At 34.0% G+C, this 24964-nt stretch overlaps 1 protein-coding gene across 2 annotated transcripts in view; it reads right to left on the bottom strand.

Annotated features, from left to right (window-relative positions):
- The window catches only part of LOC128205490 (protein PHTF2-like), a 54532-nt gene extending 29984 nt beyond the window's left edge, over positions 1-24548 (bottom strand). Inside the window, exons 1-8 of one of the 2 annotated variants that reach the window (XM_052907180.1) lie at positions 24474-24548; positions 22416-22665; positions 20011-20064; positions 12044-12210; positions 10670-10760; positions 9740-9852; positions 2782-4147; positions 2129-2311 (exon numbers count right to left, since the gene is read on the bottom strand). In XM_052907180.1, coding sequence (XP_052763140.1) covers positions 2129-2311; positions 2782-4147; positions 9740-9852; positions 10670-10760; positions 12044-12210; positions 20011-20064; positions 22416-22544 — 2103 coding nt within the window. In that variant the 5' untranslated portion in view covers positions 22545-22665; positions 24474-24548. Of the gene's footprint in view, positions 1-2128; positions 2312-2781; positions 4148-9739; positions 9853-10645; positions 10761-12043; positions 12211-20010; positions 20065-22415; positions 22666-24473 lie in introns of both variants that reach the window. The other variant, XM_052907178.1, reaches the window with a different exon arrangement.
- Between the last annotated feature and the right edge of the window lie 416 nt (positions 24549-24964).

Raw genomic sequence — 24964 nt, forward strand, 5'->3', positions numbered from 1 at the left:
AGGCCCATATATGTAGATTAGAGATTATTTGCTAGCAGAAATCTATTTATAGATCTATTCAAAAGTTATTTATAAATATAACCATAAAGCATTGCAGATTTATTTATAGAAACACAGAGCTATTTATGGTAACACTGCACTCAGTTTAGAGACTATTTACCTGTCTCCTGGCCTGTGAGAAAGATTGAAAAATGAAAATGTCAGTAGCAAGAAATCAAAAGTAAAACACACAACATGAAGCATGCGAACACAAAAATAGGGAATGCCAGAAAAGCATGAAATATATGCATGAAATGAATAAAAAAATGATTTTTTTGTTGTCTAAAATCACCTTAAATGTTTATACTATATAATTAATAATTTTCATAAATTACAACATTATTTTTCCCACCATCTTGAAAAGAGGGTTAAAGGGCATTTTTGTTTGTAAAAATGCATTGTTTGGACTAAGTTTGAAATTAAAAACATTCCAGGAAATAAAAAAAGAGTATGTTTTAGTAAATGTAGTGGTGCCTTATTTCGTCCCCCCCCCCCCCAAAAAAAAATATCAAAATAAATGTATATCATGCAATTTCATTTCAATGTTTCTGACAAAATAAACCATTGCATTCTATAGAACAAGCACAAAAAGTACAACTAAACATTTAAATAACCATGTGTCAGGCATGCAATATCATTAATAAGGGGGTAACAAACTAAAAACTTATAAACTCAAGAAATCAATCTTTAATCATGCATTTTTTCCTTTCTTATAACAAGAGGGCCAACATGGGCCTATATTGTTCACCTGACTGGACAAAAGGTTCAAAACTTACTAATCGGACAACATACTGGCCACCTCCCCTCCGTTCGCCGCAAACTACGTACAGACAATCACACTATCACAATAGCTCACGCTGAGCACTTTGTGCTCAGTTGAGCTAAAAAAGCAAACCTAATAATTGCATCATGCAAGCATCATATGCTCCTACCCTGAGTGTGTTAATAACTTTATTGCAAAATCAATTAGTTTTATTTCGGCATTTTGAAGTATTAAAACATGAGACCATATCAAGTGTTAAAATACAGCTATCATTTAATAATTAAGTGAATTTAATAATAATTCATTTTTTCAACATGCTCACAGTAGTCTGATACAGAAATAAAAGTATAAACTAAAAATGTTTTAGACAAATTTAAGCATTTCCTTAAGGCCACACCAATTTTTTTTTTTTGTTTAACAGATTTTGGCCTGAAAATGGAATGAGCATTGGCAATAAAATATCTTTTTTTTAGCATTGCTTGGCCTCTTTTCGATTTTTGAGGTGAAAAATAGCAGCCGTTGCATGATAAAAAACAAAACATTTTGCATTTTTGAAAAAAAGGCGCGGAAAATCTGTCCAAAAATACTACATAACTTTGGTGTGGCCTAAACAGAATTAAAAATTGAAAGCTTTTCAACAGCAACCCTGCATTTAAGTGGGAAAAGCAGATTTCAACATTTCTTTTCTTTCATATATATATTTTTTATACAATATTATTGCTTGTGTGGACGATATTTTTGTTGGAATCTTTTTACCATTTATATTCATTTTCTATGCTTCAGTATGGATTTTGATGTGGGTAAAAACTAATTATTTAGTTTGACAGCTAAAAGTGCAATATATAAATTACCAAAAGAAATGCAAGCTCAAATATTAATCTTTTGGCAAAGCAGACATTAAAACAATAATAAAATTTGTGCAAAATCTGCTTTCTCACTTGAATCAGGAAAAAAATAGAAGCAAATTTTGCCACATAAATGCCCTATTCAGCTAAGTTAACATATGCAAGCTTTAGGCAATATGCTTGCCACCATTTGTCTGAACCCTCACCTTCCTCCGATTAGCCTACTTGCAGACCCCCCCCCCCCCCCTCCTCCCACCACCCCTGTCCTCTGTCTTTGACCCCCTATCCCCCGGCCAACTTTCAGTGCGACCAACATCCCCTTTCTATACTCCTTTATACAAATGTTCTCCTAAATTACATCAAGATACGCAAGCTATGCTATAATTTCACTCACATGTACCATTGCTCTGACTAGCTTACTGAACCTCTACCCCCACTCCTATATCCACCCATCCACTCCCCCCACCCCCAACATACTCACTGTGAGCAGATTGAAGGCATGTGCCTGGCTGGTAGTCATAGTGATAGCGGCTTCACTCCCCGATTCCTCGTCGATGTGTTCCTCTTCGGAGATCTCCGGCGATGACTGCGAGGTTTCTTCCGATGTTGACTCGACGTCCGATTGAAGATGGTCCCCCCACTCATCCGAGCTTGCCGTCCGACCCTGAAATGTGTTTTTAATCTCAATGCCTAATGCCTCAGCATATCGTAAACAGTTTAAAAACAGACATAATAAAAGGTCAATTATTCACTACTTTGTTGAAGTTAATGACGATATTAAAGATGGTGTTAACATTCAAAGTGAAATATTTAATAATGAGCTGATAAATTTAAATAAATCAAGCATGGCTGAGGAGAGAAAATTCAAAAGTGAACAATGATGATGTTAATTACATAGTTAACTTTAACAAGGTTCTGAACTGTTGATGCAATGTTTTACAGAAAAAAGGAATTGGTCTTTAAATGCAGTAAGCTTTTCGAATTATAAGATATAACTGAAATACGGTATATTTCATAAGACCCATTGTTTTCGATATTTATTCATCCTTTTCGGTAAATTGAAACAATTGTATCAAATGTGGTACATCTTATTTGGGAGTAATAGTGCATCTTTAAAATAAGAAAAATTCTCACCCTTCTGCCACTTCTGCTGTACTCCGAGCTATGCCCTTCTGTTTCCCCTTCAGATGAACTCGGTGCTGTCATACTGTTGGTTTTGGCCTCTAGTAGGGGTAACCCTGGCTGTCTCCTGTTTCGTAGGCCTGTAGAATCACAAGACTGCGATTCCAGAACTGGACTAGACACCTTACGACGTCTATTTGGCAAGATTTTCGCAGATCTTTCATTTTCAGATTCTGTATCAGTGTCAGTTTTATCACATAAGTTTTTACCTCCCCTTATTACTCTCTGAGCTTGTAACAAGCAATCTGATTGGGTATGGGTTGGTGTGCTCTCCCTTGAGCTTATTGGAGTTATTTCCCTTAGCTGGACAAGATCGGCTGTGAATTGTACAGTTGAACTTTCAGAAGAGGGAGAACTCTTTGTATTATCTTCAGCATTCAACAAAGATCTTTTCTGATTAATTTTCCTGTAAGTCCTCTGCTTAACATTTGGACTATTAGCAGATTCAGGGAGGCTAGTCTGACTAGAATTTTCATTGGTCAATAATTTTAGATCAATAACATTGTTTATGGGTTCCTCAATTGAAGAGTTGCTTAAAGACAGATTTAAGAAAGAGCTTTCACTATTGGTTTCCAATGCTTCCTTAAGTGTCTCTGCAGATGCATCAATACTAACATTTACTGAAACACCTTCAAAAGAAGTTTTCATTTCTAAGGCATTTTTTTGAACAACATTATCAATTTGTTTTTCGGGGACATTTCCATTGCACCTAAAGTTTTTTCTCTCCATCTCAGAGATACCTCTGACATCTTCATTGTCTGAAGAGATGGACTGACTGGATCTTTTCGACTTATCGTCACCATGGACATTAATACAATCCTTTTCGTCTTCAGAAGTTGAACGCTCAGGAAAATCACTTTCTTGGCTTTCGCGCACCTTACTGAAGTCGATATTCGTCACCTCACAACCATTCACAACAACCTTCGGCAAGATTTCAGGCTTACGAGTAGCGTCATTTTTCCTTGATACTTGACCTTTAATTTCGCTCTCATTTGAATCATGTTCAATGGATGAGGCCCTCTCCGGAACAGAATCACTCGCATCAAGTGTGTGATAAGCCGCATCGGATTCCTGGGAAGGCTTATCAACATTATTATCGCGTCTCAAATTCTGGCGTGGATTACTGGCCTTTAATCTAACTCTTCGTTCCTTTGTTCTCTCCCTTAGAGGTCTTGAACCTTTGTGACCTTTCATGCTTGATCGTGATTGGCTGGGAGATGCTCCACCATCATTTACCACGGTAACGCCAGAAGCCAAGCCTTCAGTACTATTGCTCCCGCGATTTTGTGAAAGAGATCTCTTCCTTCTCCAACCATCCCTGCAATTAATCACAAGTTAGTGGTTAAAGTGAACAAAAAACTGCAAGCCCAACAATGGTGAAGAACTTGTTCAAGATTTGGAATTAAGAATATAGGCTTGTTTATCGGAATAGCCAATATGGATAACTGCAATTTGATTTCACTACAGGTCTTTCTTTATCATTTTAGTAACTGCCAATCCAAAATATATGTATATGTAAATAAAACAATTCTATCATGAGACCAAGTCATTGACAATATGATTATCTCAATGTTAGCACTGAAAAACTCAACGAAATTGAATTAACTAACTAAGGCACCTGCAAGATTATTCTGTGATGTCATACATTGTGATGTAATTCGAAAGGAAGCAAAACGGTCACATTTTCGTTATCGATATTTTGTGTGGAGTTGGTAATATGATTTTTATTATTGGAAAAGTGTTTTGTGGGAATTGGACCAGTGGGAAGTGCTACGTTGTGAAGTTTGTTAATTAACATGTAAACACTGGTGGGTGGAGAATGTTAATATGCTTGAAGATAATTTTTAATGTCTTCAAGAACATCCCACATGTCTACTTATGGATGAGTGTATGTATCCTAGACAAGTTTTTATGAAAAACCCATATTTCTCATTTCATATACCGGTAATGTACATAATTAATTTTGTTATAGATTGAAACTTCAAGAAAAAGTAGTTCTTGAACAAAATTAATCAATGCTGTATGCTACCTAAGCTATTACAAAAGAATGTTATTCAACAATTATTTGTGCAATGATGGGATATAAACAAAATACTCATAATTTTAATCATTATTCTTTCAACATTAAACAAGCCATTTTATAGTTTGCAAAATGCACTTTTTTATGGATTTTTATTCTTGATAAGGAAAAAGTGTTGAAAATCATAAAATGTTACTGTCAGCTGGGAACCCTTCAACAAATGTTGATGCTCAAATTATTGCCTTTTATTTTGAAAAGCATTAATAACGTGATTCAGCAATAGGCTCTAGTGTGATCCGTTGTTTGAAATTATGATGACATTATTTTGATGATACAAATGTATTCAATGAAGGTTAACATATCTATAGGCTTATGTACAAGTCCTTGTTGGCGAGTGGATATGGTATGAGTTATCTATCTTTTTCTTGACTGTACCGACATGGGTTCGTTCTTCACTACACAGGTGTTTTTTTATACTTTATATACCGTAAGATCTGCAGAAATCGGTCCATTCCAGAGTAATTCACATGCCAGCATAACTTTACACTTTTCTAAATTTTCAATATTACAAGGGAGAAAAAAACACTCAAATCAGAAGTACTTGACACACAAACTTGGAAGTCAACTAGAACAGGGATATTAAAATCTAAGACCATGCTGGATTTTATCAATCAATTCACAGCAGGGATGCTAAAAATCCTAATCATATAATTCTGTTTGGCCTCAAGGCATTCAAGCCAAAACCAGGGTTTAATGGGCTTTGATCCTTGCTGAATTGTTCCAAAGCCTTTTATACCTATTTCAAGGGACTTCTTATCATTTTTAATGCAAATGTTCAGCGAAAAACTTTACAATAGTCTTAATTTGTAACTTCTGAATGCTGGGCCAAAATTTACTAACATCTTCAGTCTGATTTTTAGACTCAGACTGAGAAATGCAGATGGTAAAAATTGCTGTATCTGTTACAAATAATATGATCTACAATCAGGCACACATTGTTTGCAAAAATGAGCAATATTATAGATATTCTTAACATTAAGATTTGCTATTCTGAGCCCGAGTCTGAAACTCAGAATCAAAACGTTATTGAATATGATCCCGATTTTAGAAAAATCCTGGGGCCGTGATCACAAACCATCTCAAGTCTGAGTTCAGACTCAAGTGGCAAATCTCCAAATCTTCATTTCATTCCTACTTTCCTAGGGTTTTTTTTGGTAATGAAAATTGCTGAATTTCACTATTATTGGAAAATGTAAAATTATTCATATTTATTTTTTGTAAAAGGAATGAAATAAAGATGATTAATCCTTGTAATGAAATAAAACTTCTTGAGTCTGAGTCTAAACTTGGACTTAAGACTGTTTGTAATCATGTCCCCTGAGCCTGAGTCTAAACTTGGACTTAAGACTGTTTGTAATCATGTCCCCTGAGCCTGAGTCTAAACTTGGACTTAAGACTGTTTGTAATCATGTCCCCTGAGCCTGAGTCTAAACTTGGACTTAAGACTGTTTGTAATCATGTCCCCTGAGCCTGAGTCTAAACTTGGACTTAAGACTGTTTGTAATCATGTCCCCTGAGCCTGAGTCTAAACTTGGACTTAAGACTGTTTGTAATCATGTCCCCTGAGCCTGAGTCTAAACTTGGACTTAAGACTGTTTGTAATCATGTCCCCTGAGTCTGAGTCTAAACTTGGACTTAAGACTGTTTGTAATCATGTCCCCTGAGCCTGAGTCTAAGACATAAGTGAATACAGACCCAAATTTCAATTAGGATTAATCCTTTCAAATAGTAAAAAAATAATTTGTAGTTTTTGGTTATAATTTTTTTCATCGTCACCTGTTTAACTTCCAATAACTAACTTATTTAAAATCACATGCTAATTAAACCAAGAGCTGTTGTAAGACAGCGCGCCCGACTACGCTGCTTTGACTTAGAAGTGAATACAATAACGATGTAATATTACAGTTTGGTCTCTTTATGTCAAACCTTACCAAAATTATTCGATACATAAGGTGACTTTGATGCTGCCATCCCACCAGCCGCCCGAACAATGAAGCAAGTCATTCAAATAACTTGATTTCCCATTATGAAAATGTGGTTAAGAATATACAAATATGCTTTTCAAAAGAAATAAAAAAAAAAAAAAAAAAAAAATCAAGGGCCATAATTTGTATTTAGGGTTAAAATGAAGTTATGTTTCTTGTTGTAAGATGGTCGTAAATAATTTTGAATTTTATTAAGTGCATTGAATGAACGGTATAGAAGTTTTTTTATTAAAATCCCAACTTGCCCTTAACTTTTACTTGCCTAAAACTTTAAGTTAAGTCAGTCAGGGGCCATAACTTGTTTTAAGGATATGGAGTTATGTAACCTCATTCGGTAATGGTCCTGAACAATTGTGTGAAGTATTAAGTCAATTGAATGAAGGGTATAGAAGTAATTAATAAATATCCCAACCTGCCCTAAAACTTTAACCTAAGTTCCATAGTAAATCAGGGGCCACAATTTGTATAAAAGATAATATGGAGTTATCTAACCTCATTATGTGATGGCTCTGAACAACTGTGTGAAGTATTACGTCAATTGAATGAATGGTATTGGAGTTTTAAGTGAAAATCCCAACTTGCCCTAAAACTTTAACCTGTCCTAAAACTTTAACCTAAGTCAATCAGGGGCCATAACTTGTATTAAGGATAATATAGGGTTATGTAACCTCATTGTGTGATGGTCCTGAACAACTGTGTGAAGTATTAAGTCAATTGAACAAAGGGTATAGAAGTTATCAATAAATATCCCAACCTGCCCTAAAACTTTAACCTAAGTTCCATAGTCAATCATGGGCCATAATCTGTGTAAAGAATAATATGGAGTTATCTAACCTCATCATGTGATGGCCCTCAACAACTGTGTGAAGTATTAAGTCAATTGAATGAAAGGTATTGGACTTGTAAGTGAAAATCCCAACTTGCCCTAAAACTTTAACCGGACGCTGACGCCGACGCAGGGGCGAGTAGTATAGCCCACTTATTCTTCGAATAGTCAAGCTAATTACATAAACAAGTGATGATTTTTATTTCCTTTCCAAATATTAAATCAACATTGGGTCTTTTACCAATAATTATGATGTTATCAGTGTATATACAACATAATGGTCATATACAGTCAGATGGCTTATCAGTTTTTGGAAAACGCCCAGAATCATAATTATCTTACTGGGTCTCGGAACCAAATGGGTTAATCATCACCCCCCCCCCCCCCTGACACAGATCATTTTTCTTGTAAACCATTAAACAATCTCTTTGTATTGTATTAGAATTCTAACACAAAGGAAATGGTGAAAATCAAATCAAACATGGGACATTTAGCAAGACAGACTTACAAACATTCAACAGTCTCCTCACTTTCTCTAAAACAGTGAATTCAATATCAAAAATATTACTTATGATCAATAACATCTACTGAAGAGGTTTGAAACTTGGTCAATATTTTTACACATTAATTTTAAGGAATTATTCTGTGTGTGTATACCACGTGATATATTACGTCATAAATGCTACATCGGAAGGCAATATTTTGCTTCGATTGAAGACTTTACACAAAGATAACTTTTCTATTTCTTCACCATTTTAAATGAAACAAAGTGTAGTCTACGCCGGTTACAAAGCCCCGCCTTCAGTCTTTTATCAGCATTTGACCGAGTATATAGATTCTTAAAACACTTCGACAAACTTTTCAACAATACGGCCGTCTGACGTAGCACTGTCAAAACATTATTTTGGAAACAGGTTTGTTAGGTTTGTCAAAGTGTTTAATCTTACCACATTATCAATTTCTGGTAATAAAACAAAGGTGGGGCTCTTTAAGCGGCCAAGAACCATTTGTTTCATTTAAAATGGTGAAGTAAAATAAAAGTTTTTTGATTTAAGTCTTCATTTTAAGCAAAATGTTGCCTTCTGACACAGCTGATATGATGTTATTTACTACGTGGTATACACACACGGTTTTGTTTCTATTTGAAAAAGATATCACTCAGAAACCAATCAAAGGTCTTAGACATTAAGACAGATTTTAGGGCCTCGTTTCAAAAAGGTTGATTTCAGTCGAAGTTTCAAATATAAGACTGTGGTAACATCCCACAAGCAAGCATTTGAGTTTTCCTTGTATATTCAACCTTTATTTTAGTTTAAGTTTATTCTTTGAAAATAAAGAGCAAAGTTATAAAATAAACCTATGATATATTATATTTTTAATTCTCCATTGAAACAAGGCTTTACTGAACCAGTCAGGGGCCATAGTCAGGGGCCATATTACGGAGGAATCTTAAGTTAAAATTGTACCTGTTTCTTAAATTTAACAATTTTCTTAAGTGTTTTATTCCACTGGTAGAAAGTGTAATGTTAAGTGTATTTTCTGCAATTAAAATTGAAACTAAAGTTTTTAAAAAAGAAAACAAAATTTTACAGAATTAGTTTTTTTTCAAGAAATATAGCGATTCCTAATTTTAACATTAAGTTAAAATGTGTTAAATTTTCTTAAAGCTGCACTCTCACACATTGATTGGTTTGACAACTTTCTTCATTTTTTTGTTTTGGAATGAGCCAATTTTTGATGAAATGTCTGGAAACCAGTGATATAAGACTGCTGACAAAAGAGCAGATCACAGTTTTCATATTTACGTTTAATAATTGATGTTTTATGGCTTTAAAATTTTTTTTGGGCAGTTTAGCAAATAATTGGGATCTGTTCTATTGTGAGTTATCTTATAGGACTAAATTAAAGGCACTGATGCCAAAATGAGCTGATTCTGAGACAGTTTTTGTTTAAAAATTGTCAATTTGTGAAAGTGCAGCTTAAGATGCTTCTGTAATACTGGCCAGATTTAGTGCTCACCTCTTGTTGTCCCTCACAGGGGGCCTCAGATGTGTCAGCACCGTCTGTGAGTGGATAAGACCCAGAAGCACCATAAGAATGAACGGAATGGCAACCTCACTCAGAGACTGCTCCTGTAAAAAACAGTCAAGATTTAGCTTCTAAACCAGTCAAATTAAATGGTCTTAACTAGCTTCTAAGCCAGTCAAATTAAAGCGCCTCAGCTAGCTTCTAAACACGTCAAATGAAAGCATCTTAACAAGCTTTTAAACCAGTTAAAATAAGGTGTCTTTACTAGCTTCTAAACATTTCAAATTAAAGCGCATTAACTTACATTCTAAAACAGTCAAATGAAAGCGTCTTAACAAGCTTCCGAAACTAGTCAAATTATAGTGTCTAAACTAGCTTCTAAACCAGTCAAATTCAAGAGTCTTAACTAATCTTAGTATGCAGCTTATTATAAGCAAGTCAAATATTGGCTTAAAACAAGTGCAACGAGAGCTTTTAAAGCAGTTAAATATTGTCCAATAAAACAGCCAATCAATGGCTTTTAAACAAGTCAAATTTAAGCTTCTATTTCAGTCAAAAGCTGGCCTTTAAATCAGACATGACTATTCTAATAATTGCTTATAAAATTAGTGCAAAATAGAACATAAAATGTACGTATATACATGTAGCAGTTACTTTTTCGTCATTTTTTCGTAACAACATGAACTGTTTAATACAATCACAACTGTTACAAAATCATTTTCATTTTTTAATCTTTATGAACCAGTTAGACTCAGAACTGATAGGTCAATATTGTAAAAAAATTAGTATTGATTTTTCTTTGTTTAGCTTAAAACAAGTAGATCTTTACTAACATCAAAAACCTAATTCAAAAGATCTTTAAATGATCTATAAATAGTTGAGTTTAATTTGACATACATCCTGAGTCAACTGATCCCCTACATTGTTGAAGAAGACCACGATTGTGAACATCTGCAGTGTGTAGAGCACCATGAGGAAACATGTGAACAACAGCGACGTCTGCTGGATCCACCTGCAATGTATAATACAAAGTTGGGTTACAGATGAATGTGAACATCTGCAGAGTGTAGAGCACCATAAGGAAACATGTGAACAACAGCGACGTCTGCTGGATCCACCTGCAATGTATAATACAAAGTTGGGTTACAGATGAATGTGAACATCTGAAGTATGAAGAGCACAATGAGAAAACATGTGAACAACAGGGACGTCTGCTGGATCCACCTGCAGTGTATAATACAGATAACAGTTGAGTTACAGATGAATGGGAACATCTGAAGTGTAAAGAGCACAATGAGAAAACATGTGAACAACAGGGACGTCTGCTGGATCCACCTGCAATGTATAATACAGATAACAGTTGAGTTACAGATGAATGGGAACATCTGAAGTGTGAAGAGCACAATGAGAAAACATGTGAACAACAGGGACGTCTGCTGGATCCACCTGCAGTTTACAGAAGAAGTTAAAATTGTAAAATACAGCTTACAGTTGGGTAACAGATGGATGTGAACATCTGCAGTGTGAAGAGTACCTTGAGGAAACATGTGACCAACAAAGATGTCTGCTGGATACACCTGCAATGTATGATACGACCTACAGGTGGGTTACAGATAATTCTGAAGTAGTGTAGAAAACAACGGGAAAACATGTGAACAATCAGTGTTTTTCCTCCCGACACATCATTTTGACTCAAACTGGGAATTCCAAATTTACTTTAAAAAAAAAAAGACAAAGTTAAAAGAATATGATAAAGTTCATTCTTACACCTGGATCCACCTGCACAAAGAAAGTTACAGATGTATGTGAACATCAACACAGTGTAGGAAGTCATAAGAAAACATGCAAACAAAAAAATCATAAGGGAACTAGTATTTACACGACAGATGTCTGTTTAATCAACCTTAAATGTACATTTAATCTTTACACAGTTTTCTTATCATATTAGGGATAGGGTTAACCCTGGAAGACTTTTCGGAACTTATGGACAACAGTGTTTTTCTTCCACTTTTAAGGGAATGGTGGCAGGTCCCTTCGATAGGGAAAAAAAGCATTGTTATGACAAAAAGGGGAATAATACGAAGTTAAATATGATGCAATGTTCAACTTGTTTTCAGACATTTTTATTAAAAAAACTTATGGTTATATAATAATGAATGGCAATATATTGCTACAATTCTTACATATTAAGAGGTCAATGCTCCTGAAGAAAAAAATAAAAATAAAAATGTTTATTTTTTTAAGAAAGGGAAAACCATAAAAACAAAACAATGGACAATCTCATAACATTCTCACCATTTGTAATGGAAAGGGAAGAGCACAACCCTGCTGAAAGTCTTGATTGTGATATATGTCCATGGCACCTGCGGTTTCGCCTTTGTAAACGTCGAACCACGCACCAGGTCTACATCGATAAGCTCTGTCTTTGGTTGGACGACCCGCCGTGGGGCTTGGTGGAGATTCTGGAGTTTACAATTTATCGGAATTTACACATGTGCAATAGAGCTCATGTATAATATAATTAACCCCATTTCTTACACAAACAAAGATGGATTTTTTTATCAAAACATTGAAATTGAGGTATAGACAATACTAGATTAGTGCCGTGGATGAAGGAGGTTTATTTGGCAAAGTGGACGAAATTATAGAATGTTTTATAAGGTAGACCTTTTAGTATTGAATAAATTTGAATGTGTAAATTGTAAGTAAAAAAAGGATTGCCATAAAAATAACATAAATTGTCCAATTTTATGGCAATAAAAGTGATCGGAGGTTATAACTTCAACACTAAAGGTTGTCAGCATGACGAAAATAGTGACTTCAAATTTATTCCATGTACATGTATGTGTACGGCGGCGATGTTACAGAATCATCCTAAGCAAAATATTATCCTTATCCTTAAAATTGATACTTTTCTTAACCCATTTATAAAACATAATATCTGTGGTAACATTGAGATAAATAAATGAGTATTACTACTACTTCTAATATTACAGAAGCATCTTATGGAAAATCTAATCATTATACTTAAAATTGATACTTTTCTTAACCCATTTATAAAACATAATAATATTTGTGGTATTTCATTGAGATTGATACGGTAATACTTCTATATGGACCCAAGTACAAGTGCACTGTGACAATCAAAAATGAGCTTTATAGGAAAATATGAAGTCAACATAAAAAACAATGTCATAGTTTCTTGTCAAGTTGTGAGTGAAAAAAAAGGCAGAATTTATGGCGTGACATTAATTTGATGGATATGGGTATTTTCAAGGTCGATCAAAATATCTTCACAGAACACCAAAAAGCCCCAGCTCTACTCATTTAGACAGTTAACAATAGACCTATTTCTGCATGGTCATGATTCATGTACTCTAAAAGGACTAATGGAATTCGGTAAACAAATAAGATATTTTTATTACATCAGTAAATGGCTCCGGTTTCAGCTCTTTTATCTATAAATCTCTACTCGTTGGCATTCATACTTAAGAAAGTTTTAAAATATCTACCGAAGGGTCATATAAGGTTATCATTCAATCGAAATCAACAAGCTAAAAGTGAATAAGTACATTCTTCAAAGCGCAGGTATTGATGTGTTTATTTACTTACTGAAATAATATAAATTTTGACTTATTGAACTCTTAAATGACATTTAGGCCACATCAAATTGATGTCTCTTTCAATGGATTTATCGCACTGATTTTTTTCACAAAATGCAAAACGTAACGTATTAACTAACAAAAATTAGCAACCCAGTCTTTAAAATTTACTTTTGATTTAAACCAAGCACTTGTTTTTGAAAATTAACCTGCCCCAAAAATAATTACCAAACCAAAATTATGTATGTAATTTGTAGAAGTAATGTAAATGCTCATAAATAAGAATGGTTATATAAGAATAGATTTATTGAAACAAATTACACATTATGTGACACAGGAGACTTTAATTTATTCGATTCTCAGCTGTACAAATATATATATCCTGTTTTCAAATTCGCTTCATACTGCTTGTTTAATGTTTGTTTCTTCCTGGTCTGTCGCTTTCCTTTAATTCAATAGACCAAGCCAAGCCTTGTATACATACCGGTACTACTATTAGGCAAACAATGTCAAAGAGGGAAACCAGAAAAAAACAAGCTCAATGCTAGCTCTAGTTCCTGTTTTATAATTTTTGGATCCCAACTGATCATTATATGCTGACGTCACTCATAGTTCCATGAATGGAAATTTGTGATCCGCCATTATTTTTACCACTTGTAGAACTCTGAAAATTGACCACGTGGGATTATAAATAAATATTAATTGCTCTTCATATACATTATGGCATAATCCTTGGTATATAATTCTGTATGCAAACTATTGTCTTCTAATAGAATATTGGAATCAACATTTCCCAGCTTTATTTACTCTCAAAATTCATGTGCCAGTCAGACTGATCAAATTTTTAAAAAAATGTCGCTAATGAGCCAAAATTTACCCGACACGCAGGAGGCCGGGCGGATGCTTTTTTCTAAGACTGGCAAACGCTCTATTTTTTTAACCAAAAAAAGAAAGGAAAAATGACAGAAAAACACATCTCTCAGACAACTCTAGGTTGACTGAAATTATTAAATAAATATGAATGCTCCATGAGTTATAGGAAGGATTTCCTGCAACTTAGTCACTGAATTCTGCTATGACTGTACCCTGTGACACACATTACCTTGAGCAGTCATGCAAACAATGGTTATTTCTGGAAAGATCAATAAAGGAGGGATTTCCAACTATGACATAGTCATAACTGAATTCTTAGAATTCTGGTTTTTGTTGTTGTGATTTTGTTGTTTGACATCTGGAAAGGATAATGCTAAAAATAGTTAAAAGGCTCACACTCGTCAGTGGTTAAAATGCATATTTTAATAGTCTGATTTAGGATATCGGCCCTAATTTCATATCAGCTGAAATTGAATTAAATTAAATGCTGCGCTTACATGTGTGAACATATTCCCATGGGACAAATATACCCACATTGGCAAATTGTAAACTGTGGTACAGTTATGGGGCGTTTAAATATGGCAAGTAAGAAAAAATGAATATTTTTGATAAAATGCCAGTTTTTTGTACTGAAAAGTACATAATTTTATGATATAATAATGACGCTCATGATACTAACATTAACGTTCCAAAGTTTTAGAAGCCCTGCTAACATATGATATAAATATCTGTAAGTTTATACCTCTCATCTTCACTTAGCGATATTATGTTGCAGTATTCCGGGAAAATAGTAAGGATATCTGTGTGTCCTTCAAAAGAACATTGACATTCTGTCATAAAGCATTTATTTACTGTATGTGTTTGTTTCAGTCATAAAACTAATTTAGAATCAAGAAAGTATCTAAAATTGAATAAAATTCCAAAATAGCAGCTGAGATAAGACTATAGCTTGTAATAACATGTACATATAATGCACAATTAAGTCAATTGTAACCACTGCCCCACCAGCTATGGGGTATAGCGGGGACTTCGACTTTCGTGCCAGCCAACCCCGGGTAAAATCCCCGCCCTTAGGACAAACTGTGGGTAAAATTGATTGGTGCCTAAAGGGACTGGCTCATGTTTTATATGTAAAATGTACTCATTTTTGTATGATGAAATAAAGTATGGCAAATCATTAGGAGTGATAAAACTAAGACACCAAAAGCTGGAACCCTTCAACAAATTGTGATATTAGCTCATGCAAGTATTGTCTTCGAAAACCACATTTTTTATGAGCGTTAATAACTCTAACGGTCACTTAATACAACTTTGTTGTTGTGTGATTGGTTGATTGACATTATCATATGATGTTATCAGTGTACTGTTAAAAGGTCAAAATATCCATCACATTTGTAAATGTATAAGTCATGGTGGCCTAGTGGTGAAGGTTACAGTTTTCCAATTTTTCTTGACTTAAACAGCGTGTGTTTGCGCCCCACTTAAACTACAATACATTTTTATACTATAATTGCATTTTTTTCTGCAATTTTGATGTAATAGAGTAGAATAAAGATAAAATAAGTGTTTTTAGATGCATTACCGCGAAAACTAATTTCTGATCAAAAACAGAAGCATGTCCCTTTAAAAGGTTTAGAACTTCATTCTGATAGCATAATAATGAGTCTCCAAGAAGGACCAAATAGATAATTTGTAACTTTAAAGCAGAAAAATACTTAAATCATACATAAATATTTTATTTAAAAAAAATTGAAACCTTTATAGAAACAGCCTGTCGAGAAATTAAAAAAAAATCAAAAGAATAAATAAAGATGTTTTTAATAACAGTTTACTTCCTTTGTTTGTTTTATTTGTCAACGATTAACCATAAAACCCTTTTAATACCCCCTGGGGGCAAACCAATTGTTGTGTTTTATGTGACATAAAATACCCATGGGTTGCAAATTTACCCCACCTCCGTGCTTGAGCATAAATCCTGACAAACAAACGACGTAATAGAAATGTAATAGAAATTGTTTATTCACTGAAAGAGTTAACAGACATTAAAAAGTGAATGATATTATTTATTTGTAAACAGTCAATGGGTCGATAAAATGTGAAATTGTAAGGGATTCCATTGTATTATATTTCACTTATGATCTGAATGTGTTTTATTAGCTATAGCTGGGACTTCAGCTTACAGAAAATTAAAGCTGTTCTTTCATAGATTGACTGTTGGAGCTTGCTTTTATTTTATTTATTTTTGGTCACAGAATCAGTTGATTTTGGCAGCATTGCCTTCAATTCAGTCATATAAGATTACTCACTAAAGAACAGTTCTGAATTGTTTGTAAAACTGCTGAAAACTCATTTTTTTCTGAAAGCGTTAGTTACACTTTTAGCAATAAAACATCGATTTTGCAAGTAAATATGAAAAACTGTGATCAGATCTTTTGTTAGCTGAAAACTGTGATCTGATTTTTGTCAGCTGTCTAATATCAATGGTTTCCACACTTTAACGACTCATTCCAAGACACAAAATAAAAAAAGTTGACAATACATGTATAGTCAATCTGTGAGAGTGCCACTTAATGATATCAGTTAATTTATATAAATTTACTAATTGACCACTTGGAACATCATTATAACACAAGATAAAAATCCATATTATATTGATAGTAATATAATTATTTGATTTAATCATGGGCCTGTATTCATAAGACAAGTCATTTCTTATCTTAATTAAGTCAAATTCCTAAATTTTCATTGTCAACTTAAAACAAAACATCAAGTAATTTTCTAAAAAACAAGAGCTGTCACAGTATGTGACGAATGCCCCCAAATGTGACATTGACCTACGAACAAGGTCAGTACATGAAAAGTTGAGCTTGCCTTTACGTGTCTGAAATACATATGGCAAGTTATTTTAAATTGCCTCTGAACATAAAAAATACCAACCATACTTGACAACCTACACTTTTATGTCCTTATATTCAGAATTCCCTTGTGAATAAACACTTAGTATATCTTTCACCTTAGAGGTAGAGACATGGGTCTTGCACACGACACCTTGTCTTCGTATGTGGAACACATGTAGCAAGTTATTTTAAAATCTGTCTATACAAGAGAAAGTTACAGCCCAGACACGACAACCTATACTCTATGTCCTTATATGCAGCACACCATTGTGAATAAGCACTGTGTGTGACCTTGACCTTTGAGGCAGGGACACGGGTCTTGCACGCGACACGTCGTCTTGGTATGTGGAACACATGTGGCAATTTATTTTAAAATCTGTCCATACAAGGGAAAGTTACAGACCGGACACGACAACCTATACTCTATGTCCTTATATGCAGCACTCCATTGTGAATAAGCACTATGTGTGACCTTGACCTTTGAGGCAGGGACACGGGTCTTGCACGCGACACGTCGTCTTGGCATGTGGAACACATGTGGCAATTTATTTTAAAATCTGTCCATACAAGGGAAAGTTACAGAGCCGGCCGGCCGGCCGGACGGACAGACGGACGGACGGTGCGATTTTAATATGCCCACCTTCGGGGGCATAATTAATTGTATAGTCAATAAAATCAACGAAAATAAAGTATTGCAGATTGTATGAAGTTAATATATCAATTGACCAGTGAGATAATAATTAAGAAAAATGACTTGAGTCATTTCAGTTAGGAAATGTGTAATGAAGAAACTCCATTTTTGCTGAATATGCAAACATACCAAATAAATATGTTTGCTGGTAATTATTCAGTTTAGAGGGCTTTAAATCTGGTCTCTTTCATGCTGAATGGTCCTTTAACAAGTATATTATATTATAAAGATAAAGACTCAACTCCAATGCAAAGTAAATGGATACCATAGTCATTCAGTGGTGTGCCCCCACCCCCCAAATAGTGGCTGCCTTATGGCTTGACCATGGTCATTTTAATAGCATAGATTATAGACTTTTTAAATGCATTTCAATTTTGGAATTTTAAAAGGTACCAAACTAGGAGTTTTATAAAATGTGCGTTACAGCATAACTTAATAAAAGTGCCATTTTATTAAACAGCATGATAATAATGCCTTTGTCCATAAACAAGTTTTTATCTGAAATTGAAATTGAGACCCTTAATCCATACTAAATCTAATGCAAATCTCTACCAGACAATCTTATGCCGGGACATATGTTTTTTTTATGTACAACCTGTATCAGGTACCAGGGCAAGAGTTTATGACTTAAATTAAAAACTATTTTTAGGATATTGGCATTTGGCTGATAAAAATCGTTCCTATAAATGCTAAAATTACACTTAAAAAGGCATATAAAGTTATCATTATTCAAGAATATCATTCTAAATAATAAGTTATGTAGAATTTTTTTTTTCTCCAATCGCTTTTTTTAATTATTACCCAAATGGAAACATTGTATTTTTTCTTGTGATGCTATAACCATATTATTTTAACTGAATTCCATAGACCAAAAAAAATCAATAGGTGTGGCCTTGATAGAGTGCCATGTGAAGTACCACAGCCTTTTGTTCTGTTCTGATAACATTTGATAAACCTATAACAATTTCTGCATGGGAATGTAAATATTTAATATCCTTTCCTGTCACGTCTGTCGTCTGTGAAAACACTTCCTAGTATTAAATTTATGATTTCGAAATAAAAGAAAATCCATATCGAAATAGAATACTGAATAAGGATAGGCTTTTTTTCTCTGTACAATATTAGTTTTTTCAAAGTGACAAATGATATAAAGACTTTGTCCTATATTGTAGTTTTGGCTATATTTGCTAATTTAACTTTTTCATGAAAACTGGACGTAAGATATTTGTCACAATCGCACTACCAAAATTTTGCACAGGGTTTTCTCTGCTTAATTTTGTTCCAAAATATTTAACTGTTATTAAAGCAAACATAAACTGCTTTTCATTACTTTATTGAAACTAATTAAACTTAACAATAATTGTTATGTACAATGATTCAATTGGGACACAACCACCTATACTCTATGTCTTTTAAATTGTTAACAAAAACTGACAGTGAAGGTAGGGACACATGTCTTGCATGTGACATGTCATCTTGGAATGTGGAACACAAGTGGCAAGTTTTTTTTAAAATCTGTCCAGACAAGAGAAAGTTACAGCCCGGATATGACCACCTATACTCTATGTCCTTATATGCAGCATCATATAAGGTTAAGTGTGACCTTGACCTTAGAGGTTGGGTCACAGGTCATGCACGCTACACATCATCTTGGTATGTGGAACTCATGTGGCAAGTTATTTTAAAATCTGTCCATACAAGACAAAGTAACAGCCTGGACATGTCCACCTATACTCTAGTCTTTATATGCAGCATCATTATAAGGTTAAGTGTGACCTTGACCTTAGAGGTAGGGTCACAGGTCGTGGATGCAAAACTCAGTCTTGGAAGGTGGAACTCATGTGGCAAATTATTTTAAAATCTGTCCAAACAAGACAAAGTAACAGCCCAGATACGAGAAATTGAGCCGGATGGACATGCAATTTTAATAAACCCAACCTTCGGGGGCATAAATATATTTGTTAGATTTCACTGCCTTTGTGGTTTTAGTGAAGCTACATCTTAATACATGTATCATTTTCACACTGAAAACCATCACCATAGTTTCAGGGCACATACAAGTCTTTCTTGTGCAAGAAACTACCCTTAAGGAGTAGTTCTTTATCTTCTGGCACTGAAATCAAGGTTAAGGGCGCATAACCGAAACACACTTCGTGTTACCCCGAATGGAATGTTAACAAAATGAAAGACATTACGAACCTTAACTTTCTGTTCAACTGACTGTTCCCAGAGCTGCTTGTCGTATGATCCAATCTGAAACACACCAAAAACAAACTTACATGTTCTACATTTTATCTTATATATTACAGTACATGTATTTAGGATTTTTTTGTTAATAAAAATGTGCTTGATGAATGGGTCTAAATTAATGGTAAGCAAATACACGGTAACCTCCCCCCCCCCCCCCCTCCCTGGCCTTTTTGTTAATCATCAGTATTTTCTGGATCTTTTCTCTTTTTTATTCTCTCTTTCTGTATGAACAAGGGATGTTAACAAAATGAAAATTCCATCCTGTTTATTCAGTTTGTGTATGAGGGAATCAGGCCCAAAGGCTTAAGGGACTTTGATTCCTGTTGAAACTTCTTTCAGAGCTATTAAAGGGGATAGACACTAGATGGTTCCAAAATCGACAAATACAGGATTTCCTCATGACAAGTCTAGAATGTCAATGCGAACAATGTGTTTTCCCGTTAAAAAAAATGCATAATGGTTTCCCAGTTTAAATCATATTTTATGAGTACAAATAAATAGCGACGCTATTTTGAATTTTGGGATTAAGTGGTTGTTAACCCCAGTAAATTTTGAATTGAAAAAAATGCCCTTAAACTGCGAAATATGCATGTCTCGTAAGCCATGTGATACATCAGTAAAGAAGATTCAATGCATTGTACACAATGATGTCAATTTTTTGACAATTTTCTTTTTCTTGCAAATGTATCATCTGGTGTCTAGTCCCTTTAATATCCATTTTAAATATGCTTCTAAATAGGTGTCTAGGCAAATGGCAAACCATTGAACAACTCTACAAATGTATGATAGTCTGACATAGAAAGATATCAGGACTAATCCTTTATTTCATCATTCCTGCTTTAAGTCTGTCTGAACGTTTCATTTTACATCACAATGCATCATTTAATTAAGAACATCACTGTGTTTAAATGATGGCATGAATGCAATCCAGCTTTTATCAGAGTCATGCTTAAGCTATGGCAAAAAACACTTGCTTAAAATCTGCATAAGGCAATGTTTAGATTAGATCTCATCTTAAACACCATTAAAGCTGCACTCTCATAGATTTCACTAGATGTTTTCACTACTTTTTTGTCTTTGAATGAGCCATTTTTTGTAAATGTATCGAAACCAGTGATATAAGATTGCTGGTAAAAGAGCATATCACAGTTTTCATATTTAAGTTCGCAATTTGATGTTTTATGTCTAAATGTGTAACTAAGTCTTTAAGAAAAATAAATTTTCCAAACAAATGAGATCTATTCTATTGTGAGTTATTTCGTATACTGTAACTGAATTGAAGGCATTGATGCCAAAATGAGCTGATTCTGAGACCAAAAAAAAAAGGTCAAAATCTGTCAATCTGTGAGAGTGCAGCTTTAAACAGTTAAAACTACATATTTTGGTTCAACCATTATTTTATTTGAACATAAAATACCAGACAGGTTGCAAAAAAACCCATGTCTTTTCAAACATTTTAGGAATGCTGTCAATGGCCTATTAGCGAACAATGTGCTGTTCTAACTTTGCTTAAAAGTGAGGAATGCTTTAAATAGTTCACATAATGTGATAAAATTTGCATCCTTAAGTATAAAACAGCTCTTCCAAGCCAAAACAGAATGGGTGTCTAACTTTTTTATTTAAAAATTCAAAACAGTTAACAGGGAATCTTATTTCCACATTTTGAAAATGTTATATGTATAGCAATCTTGGGGAATTGGGTTGAATTTTCTGGCCCCAAAATGGTTAGAAAATCCCCGACCAAAAGGGACTAATAAAAGAAGCAGATTTAACTCTATGAATTAATATAAAGATCCAATTCTATTTTAACCCTTTCCTTTATAGTATAGTGGTCTAATCAGCCGCCCCTCGTTAATCCCCTCAGTATATAACTTCATATCCAGCTTTAATGCATTTATCTACTGTGTGAGGTTATGGATAGAAGATTAAAATGAAGGAATGGGTTTATATAGCACCAGGCATGAAAATTAAGAATTCCTGAACAATATTGGTTACTAAATCATGCAATATAGCGCTATTGTTATCAAGCCTTTTATTCCACAAACCTATCAACATATCCATAAATAGGGCGCAATAATTTATTGAGCCCAATTTATTATTTGCAAAATGATAAGAGGTCAATGCTACTCAGAAAGGAAAGGGGGTTGGATTTTCTTTACCTAGGTAGAGGAAGATATACACTTTTTCAAGATGGGAATTTAGCCCCCCAAAAAACCAACACTGATAACATATTACAATAACTAGATTTTAACATGATTTGCAAAAAATGTGTTGTTTGTATCTTAAATTTTAACAAGACTTGGGTGGTCTTAATCAGGCTTGTGAAAATTTTGATCACTGTAGCAGTAACTAACCTTCTGTTGATACCATGCAACAGAGGACTGAACTCTTTCCATGCCTTGAACACACCCCTCCCTGGTTGTGCCGGTACTCTTCAGGAGTTGCCGCTTCCTTTTTCCACAGAAAGAAGCACTGGTTACCATTTAACTGAGGTGACCCTGTAGATTGTTCTTCCGATACAAGTTATTGAGACCAGTTATTTTGTCAACTGTTCATATTTTGTTGTATACCTATAGCACATCTTAAGCTTGGTTCTGCAACATTCTGAAAAAAAAACACACAAAAAAATTCAAAACCAATAAGAACTTAAAATGTCAATGTAATTTTGTGTGCAATATATATATATATTTTGCACTTATTATCCACAACATAGGAAATTGACTTGACCCATTGAAATTAATGCCATATCCTCTGAGGCAGGAAGAAAAACTTCCAATATTCCCCCGGAATTTCAAAAATGAATGAATTCGTCTGCATGTCGGCTTTCTGTTTTTTGTATAGTTTTACTAAATGCAACAGGAAACTTTAACACCTTAATAACATTCCACTAAGGTTTCTTTACCATAGGTAAAATAGTTTTGGAGTTTGAGCGACAAAAGTTCACATATTATACAGACTGGAGGACGCACGGACGGAATATGGCAAACCTATATGTCCCACACTTTGTTTTTGGGGTCATCCAAATGATGGGGTCACAAAGGGACACCTAAATTCAGGGTTCTGGTTTCTTTCCATATAATGTGGTGTCTTCGGGATACTGGGAGACTCATAGTGTTGAACGCAGTATTACTATTATATTCAGATGGGATTTGAAGTCGTTCAATTTAAGTTAACTACACGTCTTTATGATGTCTAGTGCAGTGATGAAATCTGAGCATGCAGTACACTAATGATCCAATTTCCATGCAATAAGATATACGCATTCCTGACCTGCACACTATTCAGGGCTTTTTCACAAAAAATTGTGAAGAGGCCTAGCCTTTTTATTTTGGGAAATTTAAACGCGTGAAATTCTGCAAATTGGTTAATTAAAATGTGTAAACGTAGCAAAATGGGAAATTCCACATATGATGATTGAAGACACCTTTTTAACACGGGTCAAGGTATCCATATGAAACTTGGAACTCATGTTACAAAAAACAGGCTCATATCTTACATGTGAGTCTACTTAATCTAGCTGATTTTTTTTTCAATTATGGCCTTTTTAATATGATATGTGTACAAACACTCCACAGGGTCAAGTTTGATAGGTCTAAAATGTATAGACTTTCAATTGATACACATGTAGATCTTATTGGGGGAGAAATCATGTCTTTGACTTCGCTTTTTTAACATGACGCAATGACAAGAGAAGGAGAGAGATTAGTTTTAATCTTCATAGAGTTGATTCTAAATTGAGGGAAAGAATTGATAACAATATAATTTTATGGACTATTTGGTCCTTGAATAACGTTTAAATTATACAGCATTCTTTTTATGTCAACTTACAAGATAAAATGAATAATTTGCTCAAACAGAATAAATTTTTATTGTAAATTTTTGAAGTAAGATCTTTTTGGGAAAAATATCTGGGAATTGTGAAAAAAATATCTGGAAATTGGGAAAATATGTCATTTTTCCCAATTGTGAAGTAGCCTTATTTCGGTCCCTTGCAAAGAAGGTGAAAAAGCCCTGCTATTGAAACATGCCATCTTGCATAACAAGTTTCTCAGACAATGACTTTGCCAAAAATATAGTTGTCTAGGAAAAAGGAAACAGTAATAGTATATACCCACAAGTCAAATGATAAAAGATGCATATCATTCATAACTAAAAGTGAAGTTTAAACTATTCAAAGTATACGAATATTTATAACGTTCGCAATTATCAGCTGTTTTCTCACCGACTGACCTCTTTTTCTTCAACAAAATGTCAAAATGTTAGCGTCTTAATTTGGTAACGGGGACATAAAGAAAGCAATATTCATGTCATCAGTACAAATAAGTAATGTTTATAGACCCTGTTTCATTCATGGAATGTCACGAAATAAGCTAAGTAGAAATCAATAACAAAATATGGCAAAATATACTAACATGTACTGCAACCTTGGTTGTTTTTCTTCCTTTACCTTCTAAATGAAGAATAGCCATGGGAAAGCCCGTATCGTTCCGTACCAATACCAATCCACTATTTAGACTACAATTTCATATATAGTGATCTCCCTTAATGACGAAAAATTTAACGTACTGCCTTTCGCTTTTTTCACCAGTTTATCAATTATCGATTATGGTTAGAACAGTTATTATGATAAATGATCTGAAAATAAATTAAATTATTTATAAAGATAATTATGCAATTACTGGTACCAAAATGAGTGTCGATTTTAAGAGACACAATTCCATGTACATGCACTTTAATAACATAACATAACATAAGGTTTATTTTCGATGTAAGCATATACAGCTTATTATCGCATACAAAATATTATTACAAACATGCAGGTAAATGGAATGTATAACAATAATACGATCATAGCATAAAAAATGGTAAACCGCAATTATAGCGGGAATAATAATAATAATGC

This window comes from Mya arenaria, chromosome 10, assembly GCF_026914265.1.
Source record: "Mya arenaria isolate MELC-2E11 chromosome 10, ASM2691426v1".
In the NCBI taxonomy this organism is placed as follows: domain Eukaryota; kingdom Metazoa; phylum Mollusca; class Bivalvia; order Myida; family Myidae; genus Mya; species Mya arenaria.